The sequence below is a fragment of the Marmota marmota genome, unplaced genomic scaffold, assembly GCF_001458135.2.
Source record: "Marmota marmota marmota unplaced genomic scaffold, marMar, whole genome shotgun sequence".
NCBI lineage: Eukaryota > Metazoa > Chordata > Mammalia > Rodentia > Sciuridae > Marmota > Marmota marmota.
In genome coordinates, this window is record NW_026000229.1 from 36,043,325 (window position 1) to 36,070,330 (window position 27,006).

General features: G+C 37.5%; 2 protein-coding genes across 12 annotated transcripts in view; both read left to right on the forward strand.

The window, feature by feature from the left end:
- The first annotated feature begins 1,327 nt into the window (after positions 1–1,327).
- Znf106 (zinc finger protein 106) overlaps positions 1,328–27,006 on the forward strand; it is a 65,765-nt gene continuing 40,086 nt past the window's right edge. For 9 of the 11 annotated variants that reach the window (XM_048793132.1, XM_048793131.1, XM_048793134.1 and 6 more), the window contains exons 1-3: positions 1,328–1,459; positions 19,468–19,553; positions 24,133–24,194. In XM_048793132.1, coding sequence (XP_048649089.1) covers positions 19,473–19,553; positions 24,133–24,194 — 143 coding nt within the window. In that variant the 5' untranslated portion in view covers positions 1,328–1,459; positions 19,468–19,472. Of the gene's footprint in view, positions 1,460–19,467; positions 19,554–24,132; positions 24,195–26,933; positions 26,952–27,006 lie in introns of those variants that run through there. The other 2 variants (XM_048793137.1, XM_048793133.1) reach the window with 2 other exon arrangements.
- On the forward strand, positions 11,565–14,752 carry LOC107138182 (ubiquitin-conjugating enzyme E2 E3-like). Its single transcript, XM_048793149.1, has 2 exons — positions 11,565–13,383; positions 13,574–14,752. The coding sequence occupies exon 2, from the start codon at positions 13,599–13,601 to the stop codon at positions 14,217–14,219; it is 621 nt and encodes a 206-aa protein (XP_048649106.1). The 5' UTR covers positions 11,565–13,383; positions 13,574–13,598; the 3' UTR covers positions 14,220–14,752.

The following is a 27,006-nucleotide window of genomic DNA, read 5'->3' on the forward strand; positions in this document are numbered from 1 at the left end:
TATATATATATATATATATATATATATATATATATATATATATATATATATATATATTTGCAGTACTGGGATTGAAACCAGAAGCACTCTACCACTGAGCTACATTGTCAGCATTATTATTATTATTACTATTACTATTTTGGTATTGGGAATTGAACCAAGGGGAGCTTAATCACTAGCCATATTCCCCAGACCTTTTTTATTTTTTGAGAACAGCATCTCAATAAATTGCCCAGATTGGCCTCAAACTTGTGATCCTCCTGCCCCAGTCTCACAAGTCTGTGGAATTACAAATATGCATCACCCTGACTGGCTCTAAAATATCAATATTCTAAAGGTTGAGAAATCCTGATCTAGAATTACCTTGATGTTCACCAATATCTGACCATATTCGACTTTGACTATGGTCCTGAGCTTATAGGGTAAAGAGGTTCTTCCTTGGCATGACTTTAAAGGAGTAGAATGAGCAGCATACTACAGACCTTCAATATCTCAAAGATTTGTGATGTCACAAATACAGAATTGGGAGTTTCCTGAACCTCTAGAAGCAAATCTGGATTTATACATAGATTAAGGTAGCTGCTTATATTGATTTGGGGCATTAAAGGTCTACTTAAGTAGAGATGTTAGTTTAATTTCAATCATACAGGAGTAGCAACATTTCACATTATTATCAACCTTAATGTAACTTTTTTTTCTGACTAGTCTTGGCCACTAATACAGAATTCCCAGGGAATGAGTATGGGCTAAGTTTAATAATAAAAAATACTTTAGGCACAAATAAGGAGGGAATGCATGCTGTTTAACAGGCAACGGTCATAGATAAGTACTTGACCTCTGCTATTTCATTTCATCTTAGCAACACCCTGTGAGATATTAAACCTAATTTTAACTTAGAAAATTGAAGTTCCAAGAAAACTTGCAATTTGACCAACGTCACAAATAAGCTAAGATTTGAACTTGGGTCTGTCTGTACTAAAGCTCTTGTACCTTCCTTTGAACTTCAATAAGTTTTACAAATAATGAGTGATTTGGAAATTGAGCCCAAACAGTTGCCACTACCTATGGTGGGGGGACTTGGAAAGAAACTAGAGGCCCAGAAAGAGCAAGGAGAATGAAAAAGGTTCAGAAAGGTTGGTGCAGCGGACTGCCTTTGTTCTTCCATTCTTTTTGAGTAAAGTCTCTTCCCCTGTGTCCGTTGTTCACTCTCTTGTGTACAAATAAAGCTCGATTGTTGAGAAAGGCGATGGGGGATGGGGGACAGGGGAAAGAGCGCGACGACGGCGAGGTGCGCCTGCGCGCTGGTGGCGGCGGCGGCGGCGGAGGCGGAGGCAGTGGCGGAGCCCGGCAGGGAGCGGGTCCGGAGCGGGCCACCGGACCCGAAGCCGAGGGGGGCGTCAGGGAGCTCCCTTGCCGGGCCTTTGGCGGCCTGATGGAGTAAGAGGGTTTGGCTGTGAATGTGAGTATCCAGGGGCCGACCTGCGTTCAGGATTTCGGAGCCCGAAGGTCGTAGTGGTCTGTCCTTAGGGAGGTGGTGGGGCTGCAAGACGCGCCAGGGTCTCTGCTCCTGCAGGTTGTGGCTCAAGGCAACCTGGCCACCCACTTTCCCGGAGCCTGCTTGGGTTTACGGGCAGGCGGTGATTCTGGCTTCAGGATATGTATTCTCGCGGGGGCGTTCCGACTCTGTTCCCAGCCCCAGAAGGAAATGTGGCTCCAAAACCTTGACCTTTTATGGAGGCCGCCAACCTCTTTTGGTCTCTGGGGAGGGGGCCCTAGACCCTGGTGCTCAAAGATTTGCGGGTCTCAGGCCAGGGGCTCCTGTGGCCTCTTGTGACTGACAGTCTCGCTTCTTTTTCCTCCTTTGGTCGTCTCCTTGTGGGATGTGTCTTAATAATAGCAACTAACTATGGAGCGCTTACTATGTGTCTGTTTAATATTTAGTACGATCTCGGTGCATAATTATGGAAAGGAAATGCTTTGCACCTCCCTCCTCAATCTGTTTGATTTAGTCATCTCTGAGAGTAAGACTAAGCCATTTTGTTGGGAAGTTTACTTCCGTGGCTTCAGTCAACTTGGGACTGCCATCATAAATGAGGAAGCTTTACTCTTACCTCCTACCTTAGTCTTAAGTAGAGTAGCTGGAAATAAAGTTGTGCACCCTCACGACGGGCCACAAATAATTTTTGAGTATTAAGAGCTTAACACCATTCTAAATCCCAGGAAATCTTTTATTATTGTTGTTGTTGTTGTTGTCAATGGATCTTTATTTTATTTATTTATATGTGGTGCTGAGAATCAAACCAGTGCCTCACACATGCTAGGCAAGTACTCTACCACTGAGCCACAACCTCAGCCCAGTCCCTGGGAAATCTTAAAATTTGTTTTAAGCTCTGTTCACAAGTTTGGCTGAGAATGAAACAGCGGAAGATAATATTCAGATTCAACTAGGATTTAATTAGTACTTACTACAAATATGCCAAATACACTCAGGTGTGTCACAAAAAAAAGAATGCAATATTGTGATGGCAGGTGGTTTATGCAGCACCTTTTGGATGTGATCCTATACATTTCTGATGGTAATTTGCTTAAACTAGCCTTTTTAGTGTAATTGGCATCACTTAATATGATGATAAAACATCTTACTGTTACACCAAATTAGATATTCTAAGCATTTCTGCTGAGAAAGCAAACTGCTTTACAGTTGTAGTTTCTAGAGTTGAGTCGAGTCTAGAAAATGGTAGGAGCCTTTAATTTAGAGTATGTTTGCTGGATGGTTTTTGAAGAGAACTTCAAAATGGCCTGGAAGGAGGGAAAGGTTATATAGAAATCTGACCAGGCTAGTCAGAAACAATTGCTTGTATTAAAAGGAAAATATTTTAAAAGGAGGGCTGGGGTTGTATCTCAGTGGTAGAGTGCTTGGCTAGCACTTGTGAGGCACTAGGTTCGATCCTCAGCACGACATAAAAGTAAATAAAATGGAAAAACTATGGTGATTATTGTACATCTAGATTGGAGCCTATGTAGTCTAAAAGTACTCTATAAGAAAAGCAGGTCCTACATAATGGTAAATGCCAGATGACTTGGTTCAGGAACCAGGTATGACTGGGTAGAAGTATACATATTGGATGTCTTGGAATCACACGTTGGGAAGTTTAGTATTATACCCAATGAATGAGTACCTAGGCAGACAGGTTACACCTGAGTACTTTAACTTCATGCCTAACATGCAGAATTGCTAATTGAAAGTTTTCAGTCCCCTGGGGATGTGGCTCAGTGGCAGAGCTCTTGCCTAGCATGGCCTTGGGGTCAATCCCCAGAACTAGAAGAAAGGGAAAGGGTAGGGGGAGCAAGTTTATAGTCAGTTGAGTGCTTTGTTTTTTTTTTTTTTTTTTTAACTGAAAGAGACTATCAAATATGAGTTCCAGCTGGGCCTGGTGGTGCATGTCTATAATTCCAACTACTCAGGAGTCTGAGGCAGGAGATTCCAAGTTTGAGGCCAGACTGGGCAATTTATCAAGATCCTGACTCAAAATAAAAAATTTAAAGGGCTGGGAATAAAACTCAGTGGTAGAACGCACTGAGTTCAATCCCCAAAAAGAAAAATGGAAAGAAAAGAAATATGAGTTCCCAAATATTCATCAAAAGAGGATGGTTAAACAGATTTATGTATTTATGTAAATGAGCCAATTTGTATATGCTAATATTGAAAGATTTCCAATATATAGTGAAAAAGAAAAGATGCCAAAAAGCATGTGCATTTTGCAATCATTGTGGTTTTCTCTTTCTCTCTCTCTCTCTCTCTCACACACACACAAACACTCTTACACACACACCATAAATGGGCATGGAATATCTGTGGACGGTAATTAGAATCACAGAGACAGAAAGTAGAAAACTGGTTGCCAGAGGCTGGGGAGAGGGAAATGGGAATTATTGTTAGTGGGTCCTGAGTTTCACTTTCACAATGTCACCCTAAGGGGCTTTGAGGAATTTTCTCCAGGAGGAACGCTTCTCAGACCTTCCAGGCTCTTTTTCCTCCCCTTTGGTACTGAAGCTTGACTCCAGGTTCTATTACTGAGCTATATCCCTATCCCTTTATATTTTGAGATAGAGTCTTGGTAAGTTTTTGAGGCTGGCCTCAAACTTGTGATCCTCCTGCCACAGCCTCCTGACTCTCTGGGATTACAGTTGTATGTATATCCCAACAGTGTGCCGCTTTGCCAACCTCCTTTCAGGCTCTTGACACATCCCTGAAAAGAATTTAAGTATGAATCAGATTTTAGCAAAGAGGAGGAGCTTTATTAGAAAGTAAAAGGTGATAATACCATACTTAGAGGAGAATGCAGGCTATCTTGAGAGTGAGAAACACTTATGAGGTCTGAAACTTTAAGGGGATGGCATCATCCTAGATCCCATCATTGGTCTGGCATTCTCAGGATCTTTAGGTTGATGTTGTCTTTTACGTCTGATCAACAGATGATATTTAGAATATTACCTTGTATTATAGGTTTCTTAAAATACATCTTTCTTTGCTTTAATCTGAAAGTACATTGTGTAGGCTAGTTGCACTTAAGCTTTAATCAAAAAGAGGCAGTTTTTTTGTTTTTTTTTTTTTTTACAGTTACTCTAATATTTGTAGATTTCTCAGAAATTTGGGAGTGACGGGCCCAGAGGAAAAAACAGGTTTTGGGAGTTAGTCCTATCAAACTTATGATTTTCCTTCCTCAGTTTCTGAAGTAACTGGGATTATAGGCTTGTGCCACGGTGCCTGGCTCCTTATAAACATTATTATTATTATTATTTTGTACCAGGGATTGAACTCAGAGGCACTCTATCCCCAGCCCTGTTTTGTATTTTATTTAGAGACAGGGTCTCACTGACTTGCTTACCACTTCACTTTTTGCTGAATCTTTGCTTTGAACTCATGATCCTCCTGTCTCAGCCTCCCAGGCCACTATAGACCTTTTTTATTTGAAAAATTAAAAACAACCAGAAAAGTAGAGAAAGAAATACATTGAACCCATGTAAATCTATCACTCAAATTTTTTAATCTGCTAATATTTTGCTGTACTATATTTGCTTTTATTCCTTTTTTTTAAAGAGAGAGAGAGAGAGAAAGAGAGAATTTTTTTAATATTTATTTTTTAGTTTTCGGCGGACACAACATCTTTGTTTGCATGTGGTGCTGAGGATCGAACCCAGGCCACACGCATGCCAGGCGAGCGCGCTACCGCTTGAGCCACATCCCAGCCCTGCTTTTATTCCTGATATTTGATTTCTAAGTATTTTAATGGGTCTCTAATAAAAAAGAACATTTTCCTGCATAACCCAGATATGTGGGAATAATTTTTCTGTATTATCCAATATCCATCCAGTCCCTGTTAAATTTTTTCCAAATTGTCCCTCTTTTTAAACCTTGTTTTGAAAGGGTGCTTGCTGTATTGCCCAACCTAGTCTTGATCTCCTGGGCTCAAGTGATCCTTCTACCTCAGCCTTTCCAGTAGCTGGGACTACGGGTGCTTGCTCATGATCCTGTCTAAACCAATTTTTATTCATTTTCCAATAAAGGCTACACTGTTGCACTTGGTTATAATGTGTAGCTTTAAAATTTTAAAATGACTCATTATGTATTCAAAATATAAATGATTATCATTTAAAAAGATGAAAAGCTCACTATAAGAATTTGTTTTTTTAACTGAATCCATGATAACTGTTCCATTTTTTATAAAGGAGGAGTGTGAAGTTTGGGAGATTAAAATTTACTCAGGGTTGTAGACCTATGAAATATATTTTTTCTAAATCCAAGGTCCATGCTTTTTCTATCATACTTTGTAAACTATAAACTGTTATATAAATGCAAAGTTATTATTACTTTAGTACTTCTGCTACTTGTGTACTTTATTTGTATTTTTTGGATGGGTAATCAGTATCTAATAAGATTATAATTTTTGGAGTATCAGTAAATCAGGAGAGATCTAAGTAATATGATATCTGTATAGCCATTCTGAAAGTTCAAAATATATACAAGTCAAACATCTTGATTTCTGGAGTTCCAAAAAAATTCCATTTCTAGAATTTTTACAGTCTTATAGTCTTGTTCTTAGATCTAAGGTCTTCTAAGTGTTAAAAAACAAAACAAAACAAAACTGATTTTAAAGGGTGGGTGTGGCTTTGTTTTGGTTTTAGTTTTAAAAACAATTCTATGTGTTGCTCAAGTGTGTGTGTGTGCGCGTGTGTGTGCACACACATATGTGCACGTGTATGTAAATGTAGTGCTGGCAGTTGAACCCAGAGACATTTTACCACTGAGCTCCATTTCCAGCCTTTTTTTTTTTTTTTTTGTGGTATTGAGGATTCAACCCAGTGGCACTAAACCACTGAGCCACATCCCCAGCTCCACCCCTCCTTTAAAAAATTTTTTTTTAGTTGTTGATGGACCTTTATTTTATTCATTCATTTATATGTGGTGCTGAGAATCGAATCCAGTGCCTCACACAGCGCTCTACCACTGAGCCACAACCCCAGCCCCTTTTAAATTTAGGGTTATGCTAAGTTGCTTAGGGCCTCACTAAATTGCTGAGGCTGGCTTTGAACTCATGATCCTACTGCTTCAGCCTCCCAAGCCGCAGGGATTACAGGTATGCACCACTGTGCCCAACCCATTTCCAATCCTTTTAATTTAATTTAATTTTATTTTATTTTTGAGACAGAGTCTTGCTAAGTTGCCAAGGCTACCCTTGAATTCACCATCCTCCTGCCTCTGCCTGTAGCTGGGATTACAGGCATGTGCCACCACACCCAGCTACTTAAATCTTTAGAAAGTTCAAAAGAATCTCCAGTGTAAAGTAAACTCATATCCCCAGGCCCTCAGTTCTTTTCCCACAATGACTGTTATGGGTTTCCTGGGAATCCTTTTAGAGATATTCTGCATGTATGTATATTTTAAGGGTAAATTCCAACAGTAAACTATATAAGCATTTTTAGCTATATAACAAAATAATGCTGTTCAAGGATATATTCCTATTTTTATTGTTTGTTTCTATTCCAAACATCTTTGTTAATTTTTATTTATTTATTTAACAGATATTAACTACCTAGTGTATACCAAACATGTCAGGTAATAGGAACAAAATGATGAGCAAAAGGTATTCTGCAATTAATATTTAATTAATTAAGTGTAATTAAAGAGAATATCAAATGCAGAAGAAACAGTTGGATAAATGGCATTCCAGTCAGGCATGGTGGCGCACAGCTGAAATCGTAGTGGCTGAGATACCTGAGGCAGGAGAATCTCGAGTTCAAAGCCAGACTCAGCAACTTAGCAAGGCCCTAAGCAACTTAGTGAGTCCCTATCTCTAAATAAAATATAAAAAGAGCTGGGGATGTGGCTCAGTGGTTAAGCACCTCTGAGTTCAATCCTTGGTACCAAAAAAAAAAAAAGGCAGTCCAATAAGAAAAGAATAATATTCCATCTTTAGGATTGATTGTTGTCACCATGTTTGGACCTCTTTTAGGTTTCTGACCTTGATTGCTAGGAAACTGGCTTGGCTTCTTAGACTCCTAACTCTTGTCATTTAATAATTGTTTCTGTCTTCAGTACCTTTTTTGTTATTCTTTCAGAAATAATTGCATTTCAAAAAATACACAAAAGTGAAGGGAAGGGACTGGGGCTGTAGCTCAGTTGCAGAGTGCTTGCCTAGCACATACGAGACCCTGGGTTTGATCCTTAGCACCGCGTTAAGGAAAAAATAAATAAATAAAGGCATGCTGTCCATTACAACTATAAATAAATAAATAAATGTGAAGGGGAGAATATTTAATCACTGGACAGAAGTAATACTGTTCATATTTTGATTATAACCTCTCAAGTTTATGTATGTTTTTATTTTTTATTTATTATTTTTTGAAGAATTTAACCTTTATTTTTTATTTATTTGTTTTTTATGTGGTGCTAAGGAGCCCATACTAGGCAACTGCCCTACCACTGAGCTACAACCCCAGCCCTATTTTTAAATTTTTTAATCAAAAGTGAAGTCATTGTCTACCTACTAGCTGTAATCAGTTTGTTTCATGACATGTTATTTTTCTGTGTCATTAAATAATTACCAAACTTTTTAAAAAGCATTCTGCTGGCCATCATGGAGCTTATAGTTTACTGGGAGAGGCATTCAGCAAATGATTATACTAATAACTAAATATAGCAAAAGATTTAGTTTAGGACCCACTTTATGTAAAATACTTCATATCAATGTACTAATTCCTCAACAGTCATATGACATTGATAGTAATGGGAAGCAGACACTGAAAGATTATATTACTTAATTACCATCATACCAGCTAGTGAGTTTTAGGTTTTGAACACAAGCATTCTAAAGATCTTGCTTTTAGTCATTAGCCTAATCTAGTGACTTTCAGTGAGTTTGGGATCATCCCAAGGGAAATGTAGAAATTTGGGGGAGTGTGAATAATTGGGAGAGTACACTGATATTTAATGGATTAAATATCTGGGATGTTAGACATCTTACAATGTAAGGGACATTTCTGTATGGTTTAAAAAATTGTTTTCAAAAATTGTGTTACTTCTGTTTAAATAAAATTTTTTTTTTTTTTTTTTTTTTTGAGCCAGTCACAGCAGCACACACCTATAATCCCAGCAGCTCCGGAGGCTGAGGCAGGAGGATGTTAAGTTCAAAGCCAGCCTCAGTAGCTGAGTGAAACACTGATTCAAAATAAAAAAATAAAAATAAAAGGGGCTGGAGATTTAACTCAATGGTAAAGCACTCCTGGGTTCAACCCCGAGTAGCCCCCCAAAAGTTAATTTTTAAATTGGCAAAATTATGTATATTTATTGTGTATAAAATGATGCTTTGAAATATATATATGTGGGGCTAGGGTTGTGGCTCAGAGGTAGTGCTCTCCTAGCACATGTGAGGTCCTGGGTTCAATCCTCAGCACCACATAAAAATAAATAAATAAAGGTATATGTTCAACTACAACTAAAAAATATTAAAGAAAAAGAAAGAAATATATGTATGTGCCAGGCTGGTGGTACACACCTGTAATCCCAATAGCTCAGGAGACAGAGGCAGGAGGATCATGAGTTCAAAGCCAGCCTCAGCAAAAGTAAGGCCCTAAGCAACTCAGAGACACTGTCTCTAAATAAAATACAAAATAGGGCTGGGGATATGGCTCAATGGTTGTGTTGCATTCAATCCCTAGTACACAAAAGAAAAAGAAAATATATATATATGTGTTATGGAATTAGCTCCAGCTAAATCAGTATTTGCATTGCCTTTTTTGTGTGTGTGTGTGTGTGGTAAAAATACTTAACTCTTGTATTACTTTCTAATGTCCTAGAGAATATTCACTTAGATGAAGAATCTTTTTATAATTTTCTAAACCTAGAACCAAGTTTGTTTTCCTTATAAACAGCATTTTTGCATGAAGCATAGTTACATAAATCAAGGAATTGTTTCTCTTTAGTTCAGAAAGATAATCAAGAGATGGTCACTAAAATCAGTCTCCTGGTGGAGTAGCTTATGCCTGTAATTTCAGTGACTCATGACGCTGAGGCAGGAGGATTGCAGATTTCAGGCCAGTCTTGGCAATTTAGCAAGACCATATCTCAAAGACGAGAGAGAGCTGGAGATATAGCTCAGGGGTGAAGTGCCCCTAGATTCCATCCCCAGTAACCACCCTTCCCAGATTTGGTCTAGAGTGCTGGATGCAGTGGCACATATCCATAATCCCAGCAACTCAGGAAGCTAAAGCAGGAGAACTGCAAATTTGAGGCCAGCCTCAGCAATTTAGCAAGGCCCTGCAATTTAGTGAGACCCTGTTTCAAAATAAAATAGGGTTGGGGATGTAGCTCAGTGGTAAAGAGACCCTGGTTTCAATCCCCAGTACCAAAAAACAAAACAAAACATAAAAAAGATCTGGTCTTTAGTATTTTGAAAAAATCGTATCACTGATAGCAATGGCATTGATGATTTATTTTTATTTTTATTTTTTTTTTAGTTATTGACCTTTATTTATTTTACTTATTTGTATGTGGTGCTGAGAATCGAATCCAGTGCCTCACACATGCCAGGCAGTTGTGCTACCATTGAGCCACAGCCCTTCATGATGTTTTTTTTTTTTTTTAATATTTTAAAGTTGTTGATGGACCTTTATTTTATTTATTTGTATATGGTGCTGAGAATCGAACCCAGTGCCTCATGCATGCCAGGCAAGTGTGCTACCACTGAGCCACAACCCCAGCCCCTCATGATGTATTTTTATCAGCACTATAATATACCTGTTATTTCAGTCTGTTTTTGTAGTTGTCATGTTCATAGTTTTATTTCTTAAAATACTGTCATGCTAGAGCATTTATATACTGAAATGTTTGTTTATTATTTTATGATAAATTATGTTTTTGATTTTTGTTTGTGGTACCAGGGATTGAAACCAGGGGTGCTTAACCTCTGAGCCACATCCCCATCCCTTTTTTATATTTTATTTAGTGACATATCTCACTAAGTTGCTTAAGGACCTCACCAAGTTGCTGAGTCTGCTTTGAACTTGCGATCCTCCTGTCTCAGACACCCAAGCTGCTGGGATTACAGGCATGCACCGTCACACCCAGCAATATGATTCTTTCTTTAATTTTTACCACAAAGACTTGAGTTACCCTCCCTTGTACTCCAGGCAAAATGGTATTTTTAGTACTGATCTACCATGTTCCTCCCTGAGACATTAGGGCTTCTTTATATACTTGCTCCTCTTCCTGGAATGCTGTTACCCATTTTGATCCAGTTAACCACTCATCGCTCATATAGCTCAGTCCAAATGTCAGTTGCCTGGGGAAGTACTCCCTAATTTCCCAGACTAGGTCAGAGTTCCTCACTGTGCAATGCTATCCTAAAATCCTGTCCCTTTTTTATAGCACTGTGACTATTTCTGAGGTAGGAAGGAGAGTAGCAATTCTCAACCACACAAAACTTAGCACCTTCCTTTTTTCCCTAAAACATTTTGGAAATTTTCATTCATATATATATATAAGATGATTATTTAACAATCCTTAGTGTACCCATTAGCCAGCTTCCCCATTTGTTACCACACATTTTTTTTCTTTTTAAAGAGAGAGTGAGAGAATTTTTTTAATATTTATTTTTTAGTTTTAGGCGGACACAACATCTTTGTTTGTATGTGGTGCTGAGGATCGAACCTGGGCCGCACGCATGCCAGGCGAGCGCGCTACCGCTTGAGCCTCATCACCAGCCCTACATTTGTGTCAATTTATACCAATACAATGATATTGTCAACCATGAACTTAAAAGATTTTTATAAAAATAGAAATAATGAAAACACCAGCTATTTTGGTTATACATGTACAAAATGGATGAGATTATTAAATATACTTTTAGCAATGAGAGGAGAACAACAGAGCTTTTTGAGAATATTTGTGGTCATCTAGGCTTATTCATTAGCTTGCAGTGATTATGGAATTGTGAATTATGGTGTAGACTTCTGGGAGTGCTTGGGGAAATCATATATATATATATATATATATATATATATATATATATGATTCTGTAAAAGATAGGAATTGTAAACTTTCAGCTATTAAATAAATGCAATAAGCTATCCATTTATACTTTTTAAAAAGTATATATAGATGCTATCTTGGAGTTTATGGGTTATTCTGTTTTCTGATGATAACTTGTACTAGCATTTTTATTCCATTGTTAGGGTCAATTTTATCCCACCTTCTTTCTTTCTTTTTTCCCTGAGGGGCATAATGTTTGCCAAGTTCCAGAATTAAGTAAGAAAATAGAACCTGACGTTAGTTCTAATTCTGAGTTAAAGAATCAGACTCTTGATTTTGCCTTGACAATTTCGTTGTTTGATGGTGGCATTACAAACAGCATTGTTTGCTGGAAGCTGAACTTCTACCTACTTTTTAAATTTTTTAAAAATATTTTATTTTTTAGTTGTAGTTGGACACAATACCTTTATTTTATTTATGTATTTTTATGTGGTGCTGAGGACCAAACCCAGGGTCTCGCACATGCTAGCCGAGCGCTCTACCACTGAGCCACAATCCTAGCCCCTGAACTTCTACCTATTAATGCCTTTTCCTGAGTCACAGCATTAACTTCCTGTCCTTTTACTCCTTTGCTTACTGATAGAAGAGTGGTCAATACATACACTCCTGCTAAGTGTTAGGGAGAATTGTAAAATGCCTGTTAAGTTTATGTTCAATCAAAGATTGATACAGGAAAACAACAATCACTTTCCTTCGGAAGGGGTGTCAGGAGGCTTAGAACTAGCAAATAGGATAGCTACCAAGAGTAAGAATTGAAATTCTGGTTTTTAGTTCATGTGCCCCAAACTACTTCTGACCCCTTAATTTTCAGCTTTCTACATTTTTAGTGAGACCCACTCAGTAAAGTGAGTATCTCCCATAAATGTCAGTCATATCTTTGTTCCATAATCTCTAGACAATACAGGGATGGTGGCAAAAAGTTTCCCTGATGCCCTGTTTTGCTCACCAGAAATCCATTAGTTTTCTGAGAGTTAAATGGAGGATAGAAAGTTGCCTGTAGACTTTTGAAAATGATATTCAGTGTACTACTCACCCTACCACCCTCCCCGCAAAGAAACCAAAACAATAAACTTTTTTTCTTTTTTTAGTGTTTACTGTCATGTAGATTCCAAGTTGAGTATAATTGTCAAAATTTAAATTTCTTAAGCACTACTGGGTTTAATGTATGAATGTTATGCAGATATAAAAAGTTATATCCGTTCCTCATAGTAGGTTAGCAAGATCAAACAAACCTACCATCCAATAGCCTGTTTTTAACTTATTTCTCAGGTTGTTTTAACAATAAAACCAAATGATGATGTTTTGAATGAAGTTCTTCTACACCAAAAGGTGTTTTTTGAGCCCTGAGTTATATAATAAATATTAGAAGGTATTGATGTTTGAAGTAGACTACAGTTTTATTAAATAATGGCTACTTGAAAGACTATCTTCCTGGTGAACGTAAATCATACCCTGTCCCCACACATGCCCCCAGTACTAAAGATTGCACTCAGGGTTCTTTACCACTGAGCCATGTTTCTACCCCCTTTTAAAATTTTGAGACAAGGTCTCATAAGTATGGGAGTTTTCACTTGGCGGCCGGCGCGGTGAGCGCTGCCCACGGCCCCCGCGCGGCCCTCCCCACAAAAGGCCGCAGAGCTGCGTGGCCGCCGCGGAAATTTGTTGCACTTCTTAGGGCTTTGTTTGTTTTTCCTCGGGATTTTCCCCCCTTTTTCGTTATTTTGGACAAAATGTCGGTCCGTGATGTAAAAATTGAGCGAGGAACCTTGGTGGCATGGGGAGCTTTGCAGAAGGTGCAGTTTGGATTCTGCTTTTCCCAGGGTGGCTGCTCGGTCTTGGCCTGATGAATCTTCGCTGCTGGCCATGGAAACGGCTAGGACAGCTTGTTAGTTGATTTTTAAATTTCCGAGTGTTGTGTTTAAAGGTTTTACGTGCATAGAGGAGGAATCTCCACCTTAAATAAGCATATGGGCGATTAACAGGTTTTCCAAGCGATAACTTCATCAAGATGTCCAGTGATAGGCAAAGGTCCGATGATGAGAGCCCCAGCACCAGCAGTGGCAGTTCAGATGTGGACCAGCGAGACCCGGCCGCTCCGGAGCCTGAAGAACAAGAAGAAAGAAAACCTTCTGCCACCCAGCAGAAGAACACCAAACTCTCTATCAAAACCACTGCTAAGTTATCCACTAGTGCTAAAAGAATTCAGAAGGAGCTAGCTGAAATAACCCTTGATCCTCCTCCTAACTGCAGTGCTGGGCCTAAAGGAGATAATATTTATGAGTGGAGATCAACCATACTTGGTCCACCAGGTTCTGTATATGAAGGTGGTGTGTTTTTTCTGGATATCACGTTTTCATCAGATTATCCATTTAAGCCACCAAAGGTTACTTTCCGCAGGAGAATCTATCACTGCAACATCAACAGTCAGGGAGTCATCTGTCTGGATATCCTTAAAGACAACTGGAGTCCTGCTTTGACTATTTCAAAGGTTTTGCTGTCTATTTGTTCGCTTTTGACAGACTGCAACCCTGCAGATCCTCTGGTTGGAAACATAGCCACTCAGTATTTGACCAACAGAGCAGAACATGACAGGATAGCCAGACAGTGGACCAAGAGATACGCAACATAATTCACATAATTTGTATGCAGTGTGAAGGAGCAGAAGGCATCTTCTCACTGTGCTGCAAATCTTTATAGCCTTTACAATACGGACTTCTGTGTATATGTTATACTGATTCTACTCTCTGTGTTTATCCTTTGGAGACTGGGAGACTCCCCAAAAAGGTAAATGCTATCAAGAGTAGAACTTTGTAGCTGTAGATTAGTTATGTTTAAAACGCCTACTTGCAAGTCTTGCTTCTTTGGGATATCAAAATGTATTTTGTGATGTACTAAGGATACTGGTCCTGAAGTCTACCAAATATTATAGTGCATTTTAGCCTAATTCATTATCTGTATGAAGTTATAAAAGTAGCCGTAGATGACTAGGAATTATGTCATTTGTATTAAACCCAGATCTATTTCTGAGTATGTGGTTCATGCTGTTGTGAAAATGTTTTACCTTTTACCTTTGTCAGTTTGTAATGAGAGGATTTCCTTTTACCCTTTGTAGCTCAGAGAGCACTGATGTATCATCTCAAACACAATAAACATGCTCCTGAAGACAATTAAAAAAAAAAAAAAAGAAAGTATGGGAGTTTGAAAGAAAAGAATCTGACATGATATACAATTTTGCCTAGGCGAATGGTAATGGTACTAATAATAGTAATTAAAACATGGAGAAACAGTGATTATAAGGTTTTTAGGGTATTGGATCTGAAAAATGTCATATATTTCTCATTTGGAGAAACAAAAGATTTCATGAGGTAAATTTAATTGATATGGGCAGGAGATGTAAGGTGGTTAAAGTGAGGATGGCAGTAGTTGGATTGCTTATATACTTAGTTGACTTGCATTATGGAACCTCTCAATCACCTTGGTTGAGATTACCGGGTAGGATGATTGCTTCTTTGGCTTCTAATCTTTGTTAAAGCCTTTAAAGAGTAATGGTTCATATCTAGAAGGTTGTGAGCTAATATAATTATTTCAGAAAACTTAATGGAATTATGTTTAACCTAGTTTAAGGACCTACAAATTGAAGTTCCTGTCAGATCAACCCAATATATATACTATATTTTCCTTATTAATCAAATTGCTAGCATACTTTTTCACTTTCTGAGAAAGTAAAAATGAATGTAAGAAATTGATCTACAGAGTATTTTTATTATATAGCTTTTATTTATTTATTTGGTGCTACAGATTGAACCCAGGTCCTCACACATGCTAAGCATACACTTTACCGTCAAGCTACATTCCCAGCCCATATATATAGCTTTGTTTTTGTTTTATTTTTTTTCTAGTTGTATATGGACTCAATGCTTTTGTTGTTTTTTAGTTTTTGAATTTTTTTAATATTTATTTTTTAGTTGTAGTTGGACACAATACCTTTATTTCACTTATTTATTTTTATGTGGTGATGAGGATTGAACCCAGAGTGTCGCATGTGCGAGGCGAGCGCTCTACCGCTGAGTCACAACCCTAGCCCCATTTATTTGTTTTTATGTGGTGCTAGGCTTGAACCCAGTGTCTCACACTTGTGAGGCAAGTGCTCTACCACTGAGCCACAACTCCAGCCCCCAGCCCATATAGATTTATTTCTTCATTTATTAGAGGTTGACATCGTCGGCTTTTTAAAATAGCAGTAGGTTTTCTTTTTCTTGATTGGGAGAAGGGTACTGGGGATTGAACCCAGGAGGGCTTTACCACTGGACTACATCCCCAGCCTTTTTTATTTTTTGACACAAGCTTCCTCTAAGTTGCTTGGGGCCTTAATAAGTTGCTGAAGCTGGCCTCAAACTTGTGATCCTCTTGTCTCAGCCTCCCAAGTCACTGGGATTATAGGTATATACCACCACTCCTAGCCACAGTCTGAATTTAGTGCTTAGTTTTCAGCTGAGTAAAAATATAAAAAAAATAACAGTACTGTTGCTTGTGTCAGAAAGTCAGACTTTGGGGGCTGGGTATGTAGTTCAGTGGTAGTGTACTTTCCTGGCATGCATAAGGCCCTAGGTTCAGTCGTCAGCACCACCATCAAAAAAAAAAAAAAAAGTTCATACCTTTTTGTTGACTTTATTGCTTCTTGAGGTTTTTTTTTGTTTGTTTGTTTGTTTGTTTCTATTTTGCTTTGATGGTTAGTTTCTTGAGGCAGAATTTAAAATATTTCTGGACCGGTCTGGGGATGTGGCTCAAGCGGTAGCGCGCCCCCTTGGCATGCGTGCGGCCCAGGTTCAATCCTCAGCACCACATACAAACAAAGATGTTGTGTCCGCCGAAAACTAAGAAATAAATATTAAAAAAATTCTCTCTCTCCCCCCCCTCTAAAAATAAATAAATAAATAAATAAAAATATTTCTTGACCTATCTCTTCATCAGTTTACTGAACTCCTAGATTAGTCCTGGGTGTTCAATAAATGTTTTATTGGATGAAATAACAAAATATTTCATACAAGTAGTAAACTTTAAGTAAATGTTAAGACATAAGAAATTTAGAAGAATAAACATGCTACAACAATACTAGAGTGAGTTAGGTTAATTTTAAGGTTTAGGAGATTTTTAGTAATCCTGAAAGTATAAATAATATTATACCTATCCATTAAGGAGTATATCTTTGTTTTGGTAGCTAATTGATATTCATCTTTCTCAAATGTCCAGATTCCTACCCTGTAATCTTGTTTTTTGATGGGAGGGTACTAGGGATTGAACTCAGGGACACTATACCACGGAACTATATCCCCAGCCTTTTTTATTTTTTATTTTGAGACAGTGTTTCACTGAGTTGCCCAGGCTGGCCTCAAACTGGTGATCCTCCTGCCTTAGCTTCTTAAATTGGTTGGGATTACAGGAGCCATTATGCCTAGCTACTCCATAATCTTATTCAAGTGTTGAACCTTATTATTTAAAATTAATTTAGTATAGGAAAGATGGTAGAATGAATTGGACATAACTTTCCTATGTTCATATATGAATACATGACCAGTGTAACTCCACATCGTGTTCAACCCCAAGAATTGCATCCTAATTAGAATAAGTTATATTTCATGTATGTATAATATGTCAGAATTTTATTGTCTGAAAAGAACAATAAAAAAGAACAGTGCTTTTAAATAAAAAATAATATTAGATGCTCAATGTTACAGTAGGTTGCAACAGCAAGAAAAATGTTAAATCACCAGAGACATGGAAAACCTTAGGCATCTTTTATTGGTCTTTCTGCTATTGTCTAGCAGTTAGGTTGACATATAACCTTCTTTTGTCATGGTTTTAAGATTTTCTAAAGAATGAACTGCATGTAAGGAATGAACTGCAAGTAGATATATCTGTTAGAGCTTGGTGTTGTTGTGTAGAGGAAAAAAAGAATGCTTCTTGTAGAGTGGACTTAAAATCTTAGGTGGGGGCTGGGGCTGTGGCTCAAGTGGTAGCGCGCTCGCCTGTTATGCGTGCGGCCCGGGTTCGATCCTCAGCACCACATACAAACAAAGATGTTGTGTCCGCCGAGAACTAAAAAAATAAATAAATATTAAAAAAAAAAAAAAATCTTAGGTGGAGTGTTGAACTCAAAAGCTGAGTATGTTAGTGCTAGAGGATTGTACAGTTGAAAACCTTTGGGTCTTACTCTAAACCCAGCTCTCTTCATCTTGTGTTTATAACCTAAGATAGTTCCATTTGGAACAATTCAACAAAAAGTTAAACAGATTGCCTTCAGCGTGCCAGTTTCTGTCCCAAGCGTTGTAACTATACTTAGTGATCAAAATATGTGAAGTTCAGGCTGGGGCTGTAGCTCAGTGGTAAAGCACCTGCCTCACATCCTCAGCACCAACATGAAAATAAATAAAGATACTGTGTTTATCTACAACTTAAAAAAAAATTAAAAATATGTGAAGTTCTTATTCTCGTGGAACTTAAGTTGTAATTGGGAAAATAAGTAACAAAAGGTCCTTGTTTCAGATATTTCTTGCTGCATAATAAATTTACTGGTTTTAAACAACTTTTTCATTGTTTCTTATAATTCTGTGGGTTGAAAAGCATTCAACTATTGGTCTTCCTGATCTTGCTTGGAGTTTGTCTTTGATGGCTGTACTTGGGAACACCAAAACAGCTTACTTATAACTGTCACTTGGTCTTGACTATTGTTGTACTCTGTTGCATTTCAGTTCTTTTCCACTTGGCCTCTCTCTGTGGCTTGGCTTTTTACAGCATTGTAGGTAGGTTCCAAAAGGGACTATTACAAGTGGACAAAGGCAGAAGCTGCAGATTTTGGAAAGCCCAACCTTAGAAGTTATATAGTATCACCTTCACTACATTTTATTAGTCGTACTAGTTCACAGTGAGGAGGGAAATACTCTACTTTTTGGATAGGTGGTGACAAAATCACATTGCAAAAGAACACATTGTAAGAGATATTGTTTTGAGCATCTGTGGAAACATGGTCAACTAAGTGTTGACCATGTTTCCACAGATGGTCAAAACGTGGTCAATTAAGCAGGTTAATAGAGAAATAGGGGAGGAGGGACAGCATATGCAATATCATATAGGGGTTCAAGGAAGGCCTCCCCAATGAGGCAGCATTTTAATATCTTATGGAAATGATAGAGTAGGCCCATAAGAAACATAGGTCATTTTAAGGAAGAATATTCCCAGCAAAGAGAAAAAGAAATGTAGAAGCCTTAAGTGGGGAGAATCCCTTGTATGGTCAAGGAATAGCAAGGAGGACATTGTGACTGAAATGGAATGATAAAGGAAGAGTGGTAGGGCATTTAAGCTTGAGAGGAAGTGAGAAACAGATTGGTAGCCACAGCAAAGACTTATAATTTATAATTTTCTGTAAACCATTGGAAAATTCTGGGTAGAAGAATGACATGACCTTATTTAAATTTTAAAAAATCCTGTTCCAAGAATCTTTGGCTATGTGTATGAAAATAGACTCTAAGAGGTCAGAGTGGAAGTAGGGAGTCAAGTCAGTAGGCTTGACCATCATGTGGCAAATGATAAATGTCCTAGGTAGTAAGAACTGGTAGGAATTAGGGTATATTTCAAGGTAGGGTTGACAGGATTTTCTGATAAGGGTGGATATGGGATGAGAAAGAGCAATCAAGGGTGACTCACAAAGTTGTGGCCATTGGCATCTGGAAAATTGGAATTTCTGTCTGTTGAGACAGGAAGACTGGTAGAAAAGCAAGGCGGAGGTGAGGAAGATATGACTTGTAATTTTGACTATGTTAAGATCAATTCAAGAAGGTATCTGGGGTAAAGGTTACTAAATGTTAACTTCTTCGTTGCAGGTTTGATGTTGAGTGCTTCAGATCTGGTCACTATGGTACAAGAACGAAAATGCATATTGTGCCACATTGCATACAGCTCAAAAAAGGTAATCAGAGGGAGAATTGAGGCTACATGGCTAATCATTTTTTCAGAGATGTCTTATTAATAGATGGATAAAAGCTTTTAATAATGTCTTATTTAAGTTTCTTTCTTAAACCATAGTCTTAGGCCACTGGTTTCTTTCTCAGTACTGTCTCATTAAGTCAGTACCTGTATTATTAAACTTCTACCAGAATTTGAATGTACTCACAGGTAAATGATATAGAGAAATTTAGTTAGGAACCACTTACAGAGAAATTCAGGTTATTTGAGGTTGTTATTTTCTGAGATTTAAAAATTGTATACTTTTAAATGCACAAATGCTTAGCAAATATGGCATTTTTCATATGTACCTGGTTTCTGTTTATGCCCAGTCTTATGAAAAGTGCAATATAGCAGAAATGGTACTAACAATATCCTAGACATCCACAAGATGGGGATGTTGCACAAAGAAAAATAGACCTTATCTGCCCCCTCATTCCCCACCTCAGTACTAGGGATTATACCCTGGATCACTTTACCACTACATTCCTAGCCCTTTTTATTTTTAATTTTGGTAAGGATTTTGCTAAGTTACTGAGGCTTGAATTTGTGGTCCTCCTGCCTCCTTGTTCTAGAAAATCTCCCGAGTTGCTGGGATTACAGGTATGTTCTTGATTGTTATTGGAAATTCAGAAAGCTGTGAAGATCATGGGCTAGGTTAGCCAAGAAAGTCTGATTGCATGTAATGCACCTTGAAAGAAATCTAAGAGTAAAGCAATTTAAGTGAAATGGAAAAAGAGATAGGTTAAGTGAAAAACAACATGAACAAAGACACCCAGGTAGAATGGAGTTGGCAGTTCTAGGTGTCAGTAAGAAAGCTTATTTGATTGAAACAGTTTTGTTTTGGGATTAGTGGGATTGTAATTTAAGTGAAGATAATTGGAAAACAGTATCAAATGTGCTATAATGAAGGTTTTTTACCCCTATTGAAGATTTCAGTTACTGGTGGAAAAAATTAATTGATTTAAAATCATATTTAATAATATATCTGCTACCTTTTAAAAAGTAAAATAATTGGGGCTGGGCCTTAGCTCAGTTGTAGAGCGCCTGCCTTGCATGTGTGGGGCCCTGGGTTCTATCCTTAGCACCACATAAAAACCAACGAAATAGAGGTATTTTGTCCAGCTACAACCAAAAAACAACAAATATTTTTTTAAAAAGTAAAATAATTGGTTTTTTTAGATTTAAAACTTGATCTGGACTTATGAAACTTCCAAGTTCCTTATGTCTACTTTCAGATTGGTGGGAGATGGGACTAGAGAGGCCAGTGTTCAAAGGTGTGGTATTAGATTTTCTTGGAGTAGCAGCCCTATCTTGTCACTTCACACTTGCCATGATCATAGTGAAGTAAAAATCAAGGACTATAGTTACTTACTCCTCTTGTCTTAGGAAAAGCCAGTTTTATGTTGTTAGACAAGGGAATGGTATGGTTTTAGTGAGTAATATAGTGTAAAATAACAATGGATTAGTTGGAAGGGATGACTCTAATAATTATTTTTAGATAGACTAAGAACAGTTTGTGTTGAAACAGTGCTTTCCTCCAGTTTCCCAAACAAATGTAATCCTGGTTTCTCCACATATACTTTAGAGGAGAAAAGGTTCTAGGGTGACTTGAGCAAGGAAAAGCTGTATAATATAATCCCTGAGCATCCTCATGCCCATTAACTTATATAAAAAACCAAGAAGCTATTAAGTTAAAAATATGTATCTATTCATTTATTTTTGTTATTATTTTTTTGGCACTAGAGATGGAATCCAGGAGCACTTTACCACTGAGCTACATTCCAGCCAGCGCCCCTTCCCCCCACCCCTCCCCTTCTTTTTTTTTTAAATTTTGAGATAGGGTCGCTGAGTTGCTTAGGGCCTGGCTAAGTTGCTGAGAGTGGCCTGGAACTTGGGCTCCTCCTGCATCAGCCTTTCAAGTCACTGAGATTACCAGTGTGCACCACCACACCCAGCTGTATTTAGTTTTTTATTTCAGCATTTCCCGAATGTATTCAACCATGATACCCAGTCCTTTACAAAGAACACTGATTAATGTGCAGGGAACTAAACAGAAGCCTGGTATACAAAAAAGTATATATTTGGAGCTCTTACCTTAAGTCTAGCCTGTGGGTCTTGTCCAGGTATTTTGAATATTCGGTTGCTTCACTATTTGTATTCATTTTTTGGAACAGAATGGGTGAGGATTTTGCATATAAATTTGGAAAAAATTAGTGAAGTGTTCTAGAAAATCAAAAGTCACATTGCAACTAGTTTTTAATTATAACACTTTTGTAATAAATACAGAATTAGTTTTTATATCAGAGAATAACTCATTTCATTTAATATTGTCTTGGTCAGGAATGGCTTGGTTGCTAGAAAAACCACTTAAATTTAACTGAAGGAATTTAAAATATAGATAAGAATCTAAAGAAAAACAGCAAGCATAGGGACTTGAAGATTTTGTAAATTCTTGGAGTTTTTCATTCCAACACAGTGTTTGGAACATTGAAATGTTGTCTTGGTGTCAGATCGGCCTGGGTTGGAGTTCCAGTTTAACTACTTGGTTATCTATAACTCTGAGAGGCCATCTTTTCATATTTATCCCTTCAATCCCTCACTCTCCACTTGGTACATAATAAGCACTTGATAAAAATCTGGTAAATGAAGAAGTTAACTTCTCTGCATCCTTGTGTCCTTGGAAAGTTTATAACTGCAATATTTTGCTGTTCAAATGAGAAAATGTTTAGGGCACTTATCACAGAATATAATAAACAGTAATATTCAGAAATTGTAGTAGCCTTTTATTATTTGTATATATAAATAGCTATTCTCTAATTATGACATGCTGGCTATATAAACTTTCAAGTGACAAAAGGATAGACATTTACAGCTCTTTGTGTTTTGTGTGTGGTGTGCATGTTTTTAAATGACAACTTTTTCACAGATTTTATTTCCTTCCCTCTAAGGATGAGATAAGGGAAGTGGGAGGGGACATAGTAAATGTTCAAACTTTTCATTAGACCCAACCAAATCAGTTGGGGAAGTGGAGGAGTGTGCAGTGAAGTAAAGCAGTAATTGAATTATTGTATTCAAAGTATTTTTTTAAAAAACTTCCTGATCTGCTATAGAGAAGAGACTGTTATATTTGTAATTCCCATCTATAATTGATGTAGCCATTTATATTCATTCAACAAATGTTTATTGACACTCATATTCCAGGTCTGACAAACTATGTGTAAACCTGTTAACTTTTTTTTTTTTTAATACTTATTTTCTAGTTGTAGTTGGACACAACACCTTTATTTTCTTTTTATGTGGTACTGAGGATTGAACCCAGGCCACAGCCCCAGTCCCATAAACCTGTTAACCTTTTATGTACTTTTTTTTTTTTTTTTTTTTTGAAAGGTACCTAGGATTGAACCTGGTCTCACTTAACCATGGAGCCATATCCCCAACCCTTTTTATTATTATTTTTTCCTATTTTGAGACAGGGTCTTGCTAAGCTACTTAGGGCCTCACTAAGCTACTGAGACTGGCTCTGAACTTGGGAGCCTGGCTGTAGCTTACTCTTTCAGGAATACTAGGGATTTAACCCAGGGGTACTTTATCACTAAGTTACATCCCGTAGCCCTTGTGATTTTGTATTTTGAGACAGAATCTTGCCAAGTTGTTTAGTTGCCTCACTGAGTTGCTGAGGCTGGCCTTGAACTTGTGATGTTCCTGTTTCAGCCTCCAGAGTCACTGGGATTACAGGCACGCACCACCATATCAGACTGTAGCTTACTCTTGAAATATTCAGTAGAGAAAGAATGTGGACAAAAGTAGTCAAATAGTTGGAATATTAAGTGATTTAAGAATTAAAACAAAAATCAAAACTTTAGTAAATTCTTTGTAACGGGATAGAATTAACCTACATATTTTATTCTTAAAAGTCTTTTGCCTCCTGGGCTGGGGTTGTGGCTCAGTGGCAGAGCGCTCTACTCGCACATGCAAGACCGTGGGTTCGATCCTCAGCACCACATAAAAAAATAAATAAATAAAATAAAGGTATTGTGTCCAACTACAACTAAAAAATAAATATTTAAAAAAAAAGTCTTTTTGCCTCTTGAAGGCAATACTTTCTAATCATTTTAAAAAGCCATCTAAATATGTTTTTCTAATAATTTCTTTTACTTAAAATATATTGCTGGACACAGTGGCACACACTTACAATCCCAACAATTTGGCAAGCTGAAGTAGGAGGATTCAAGTTTGAGGCCAGCCTTAGCAACTTAATGAGACTTTGTCTCTAAATGCCAAAGTAAAAGGTGCTGAGGGTGTAGCTCAATGGCAGAATGCCTTTGGGTTCAGTAATCCTCAGTGCCAAAAAAAAGGAAAATATTTGAAAAAGCACAGCTGAAGAACTGTGATCTGAGAAGAGTAGTCACACACAAAAGAAACATTGACACAGGAAGCTGAATCCCCAATTGTTGATTACATAGGACACAGAATTTTGTCTTTTTTCCTCCCTCCCCCAAAACAATCCCCCTTAGTTTAATCTGCTTTTTTTGATTTTGAAGGAGATGGACGAACACATGCGGAGCATGTTGCATCACAGGGAACTTGAAAACCTGAAGGGCAGGTATGGGAATGGCTCTCTTCCATAAATTTGCATATGGGGGAGGGGGGCTGAGTACCAATGGTGCCTGTCCGTTTATTTATTTATTTATTTGTATTTATTTATTTTTCAGTTGTGTATGGAATGGACTCAATGCCTTTATTTGTTTTTATGTGGTACAAGGATCGAACCCAGTGCCTCACACTTTCAAGGCTCTACCACTGAGCCACAACTCCAAGCCCCCCCCCCCCAGTCAGTTTATTTGATAGTAATCTTTTGTTAATGAATGCTGTCTTGTGGCATAGAACAATCTGTTTGCATTAGTAACAAGTACAGTAGATTTTTAGCATTCTAAAAGGATAAACCCTGCAATTCTAGCTTCTTAGGAGGCTAAGACAGGAGGATTGCAAGTTTGAGGCCAGCTTGGGTAATTTAGTGAGACCCAGTCTTGAAAATAAAATAAAAAAGAACTGGGGATGTAGCTCAGTGATTGCCTAGTATGTGTGAGTCCCTGGGTTCAATCTCTAGTACCCCACCTCCATAAACAACTGCAAAGGGATAAACTGATATCTTTTGCATCTCAAATGTGTAAAATTCACAGCAACTCTGGTAGAATATAACAAAGATGAATTAGGATGAACTAGTTCTCTCTTTAGTAAGCTATATCATTCCTACAAAGCAGCCTTGCAGCTGGGACATTTCATATTTAGCAATGTTATGAATTATTGCATACTATAAGCCTCTAGTATTCCTAGAATAGTCTTTGAGAAATTCAAAGTCTACTAAATTGCACTGAATCTCATTAGTATAAACAAAATCAAATTACAGGCCTTAAGTGTATTTGAGAACGTTCTTTTGTGATTTGAAACTTGAGATGTTTAAGGGAAGAAAATATAATAAGCTGCTTTTAAAAAAAAAAGTATGTATATATGCCTGTCTTTTTTCCATTTATGGTTTCTTTTTTATTGTTTTTGACTTCAATGTTTTGCATTTGAAGTTTGGAGACTGGATAAACAGCATCATTGGGAAACTAAGAAATATGAAATGTATTTTATTCCCTGAATAATGGTTAAGTTTTGATCAGAATACCATCCTAGCCAGGCATGGTGGCACACACCTGGAGTTTCAGTGGCTTGGGAGGCTGAGGCAGAAGATTGTAAATTCAAAGCCGGCCTCAGCAAAAGCGAGGCACTAAACTCAGTGAGACCCTGTCCCTAAATACAATACAAAATAGGGCTGGGGATGTGGCTCAGGTTGAGTGCCCCTGAGTTCAATCCCTAGTACCTCACTCACCAGCCTCCCAAAAAAGAATGTCATCCTATATCATTTGACATTATTGTATTAACTTTTTTGTTAAGTCATATTGTTTAAGATTAATGGAATTTTTACATGTCCCTAGTCTCATACTATGCAAAGGTTAGGTTTAGCAGCAATATAAAGAGGATTTTACTCAAGAGTTAGTGTGTGGTGAGCCATTGTCATAACTTGAATATATGTGATTTCTAACTTACTAGCATTAAAAATCTATGAAAAACAGTTAAATTTTTATTCTATGTGGATTATTTTAATTATTTATGAACCCATTTCCAGTGGACTTCCTTTTAGAGTTTACCTTATTCTAGACTACTTACCTGCCACCTGCTCCATATGTACATATTATAAAATCAAATAAAACAAATAAGGTCAGTAAATCTAGTTAATAGGAGAGAAACCCATTGCATTCCAAGACTAACGTCATATTTAATTCAGGGATCACTAATCGGCCATTTAAGACTTTTAAAAGACAATCGATTTATTTATTTATTTATTTATTCGTTCATTCATTCATTCATTCATTCATTTTGTGGTACTGGGGATTGAACCAGGACCTCACAAATGCTAGGCAAGCTTTCTACCTGCCTTTTTTATTTTATCTTGAGACAGGATTTCACTTAGTTGCCCAGGCTGATCTCAAACTTGGGATCCCCCTGCCTCTTTCTCCAGAATAGCTGGGATTCCAAAGGCATATCACCACATCTGGCAAAAATTTAAACCAAGTTTTGGTTACATAAGATTCATGTTCACAATGAATACAGAATCACGAAAAGCAAAACTCTTCCTGCCCCATTCCCCTTTAAATTCCACTCCTGTTTTAGAGGATAGTCAAGGGTTTGGAGATTTCCTATCCAGACCTCTTTCTATGTATTTACGTAGATTTATATTTTATACACACATTTTGTTTTGTAGCCGGACCACATTCCATCTGTGTGTTGTTCTGAAACTTATTTTTTTCCTCCCCTCCATTCCCCTCCAAGCAAATTCACTGTGCAATGGAGATTTTATCTACCATTTTCAGTTACTCGGAACATAATTAGAATACTGAAGCATCTGAACCACCAAATAGAAATGTCATTGTTACCACCCTAATTCATTTTAATGTAGAGAAGAGCACTTTAGTACTAATTTACTCATATGTTAGATACAATGCTCACGTGTTTTAATGGTTTCCTGGCCTTTAATAAATTATAAGGAAGAAGGCAACAGGTAACAAGAAAAAAAGGAAAGAAAGAAAACATCTGGTAAGACTATCAAAAAAGACATAAAATCTCTCCAGGCATGGTGAAGCACACCTGTAATCTCAGTGACTCAGGCAACTGAGGCAGGAGGATTACATATTTGTGAGCACTCTCAGCAACTTAGTAAGACCTTGTCTTAAAATTTTTTTAAAAAGGCATACTATTTCAAAAAGCATTTACTGACTTGGAACATTTTCTGAAAGAAAAGTTATCACTAGTCTATGTGGTAAGTATTATTCCGGCATTATTCCTTTTTCCTGTTACCCTCAGTTTGTGATTAT

Excerpts from the sequence above, each read along its gene's own strand:
- LOC107138182 (XM_048793149.1), top strand. The coding sequence starts at position 13,599 with ATGTCCAGTGATAGGCAAAGGTCCGATGATGAGAGCCCCAGCACCAGC.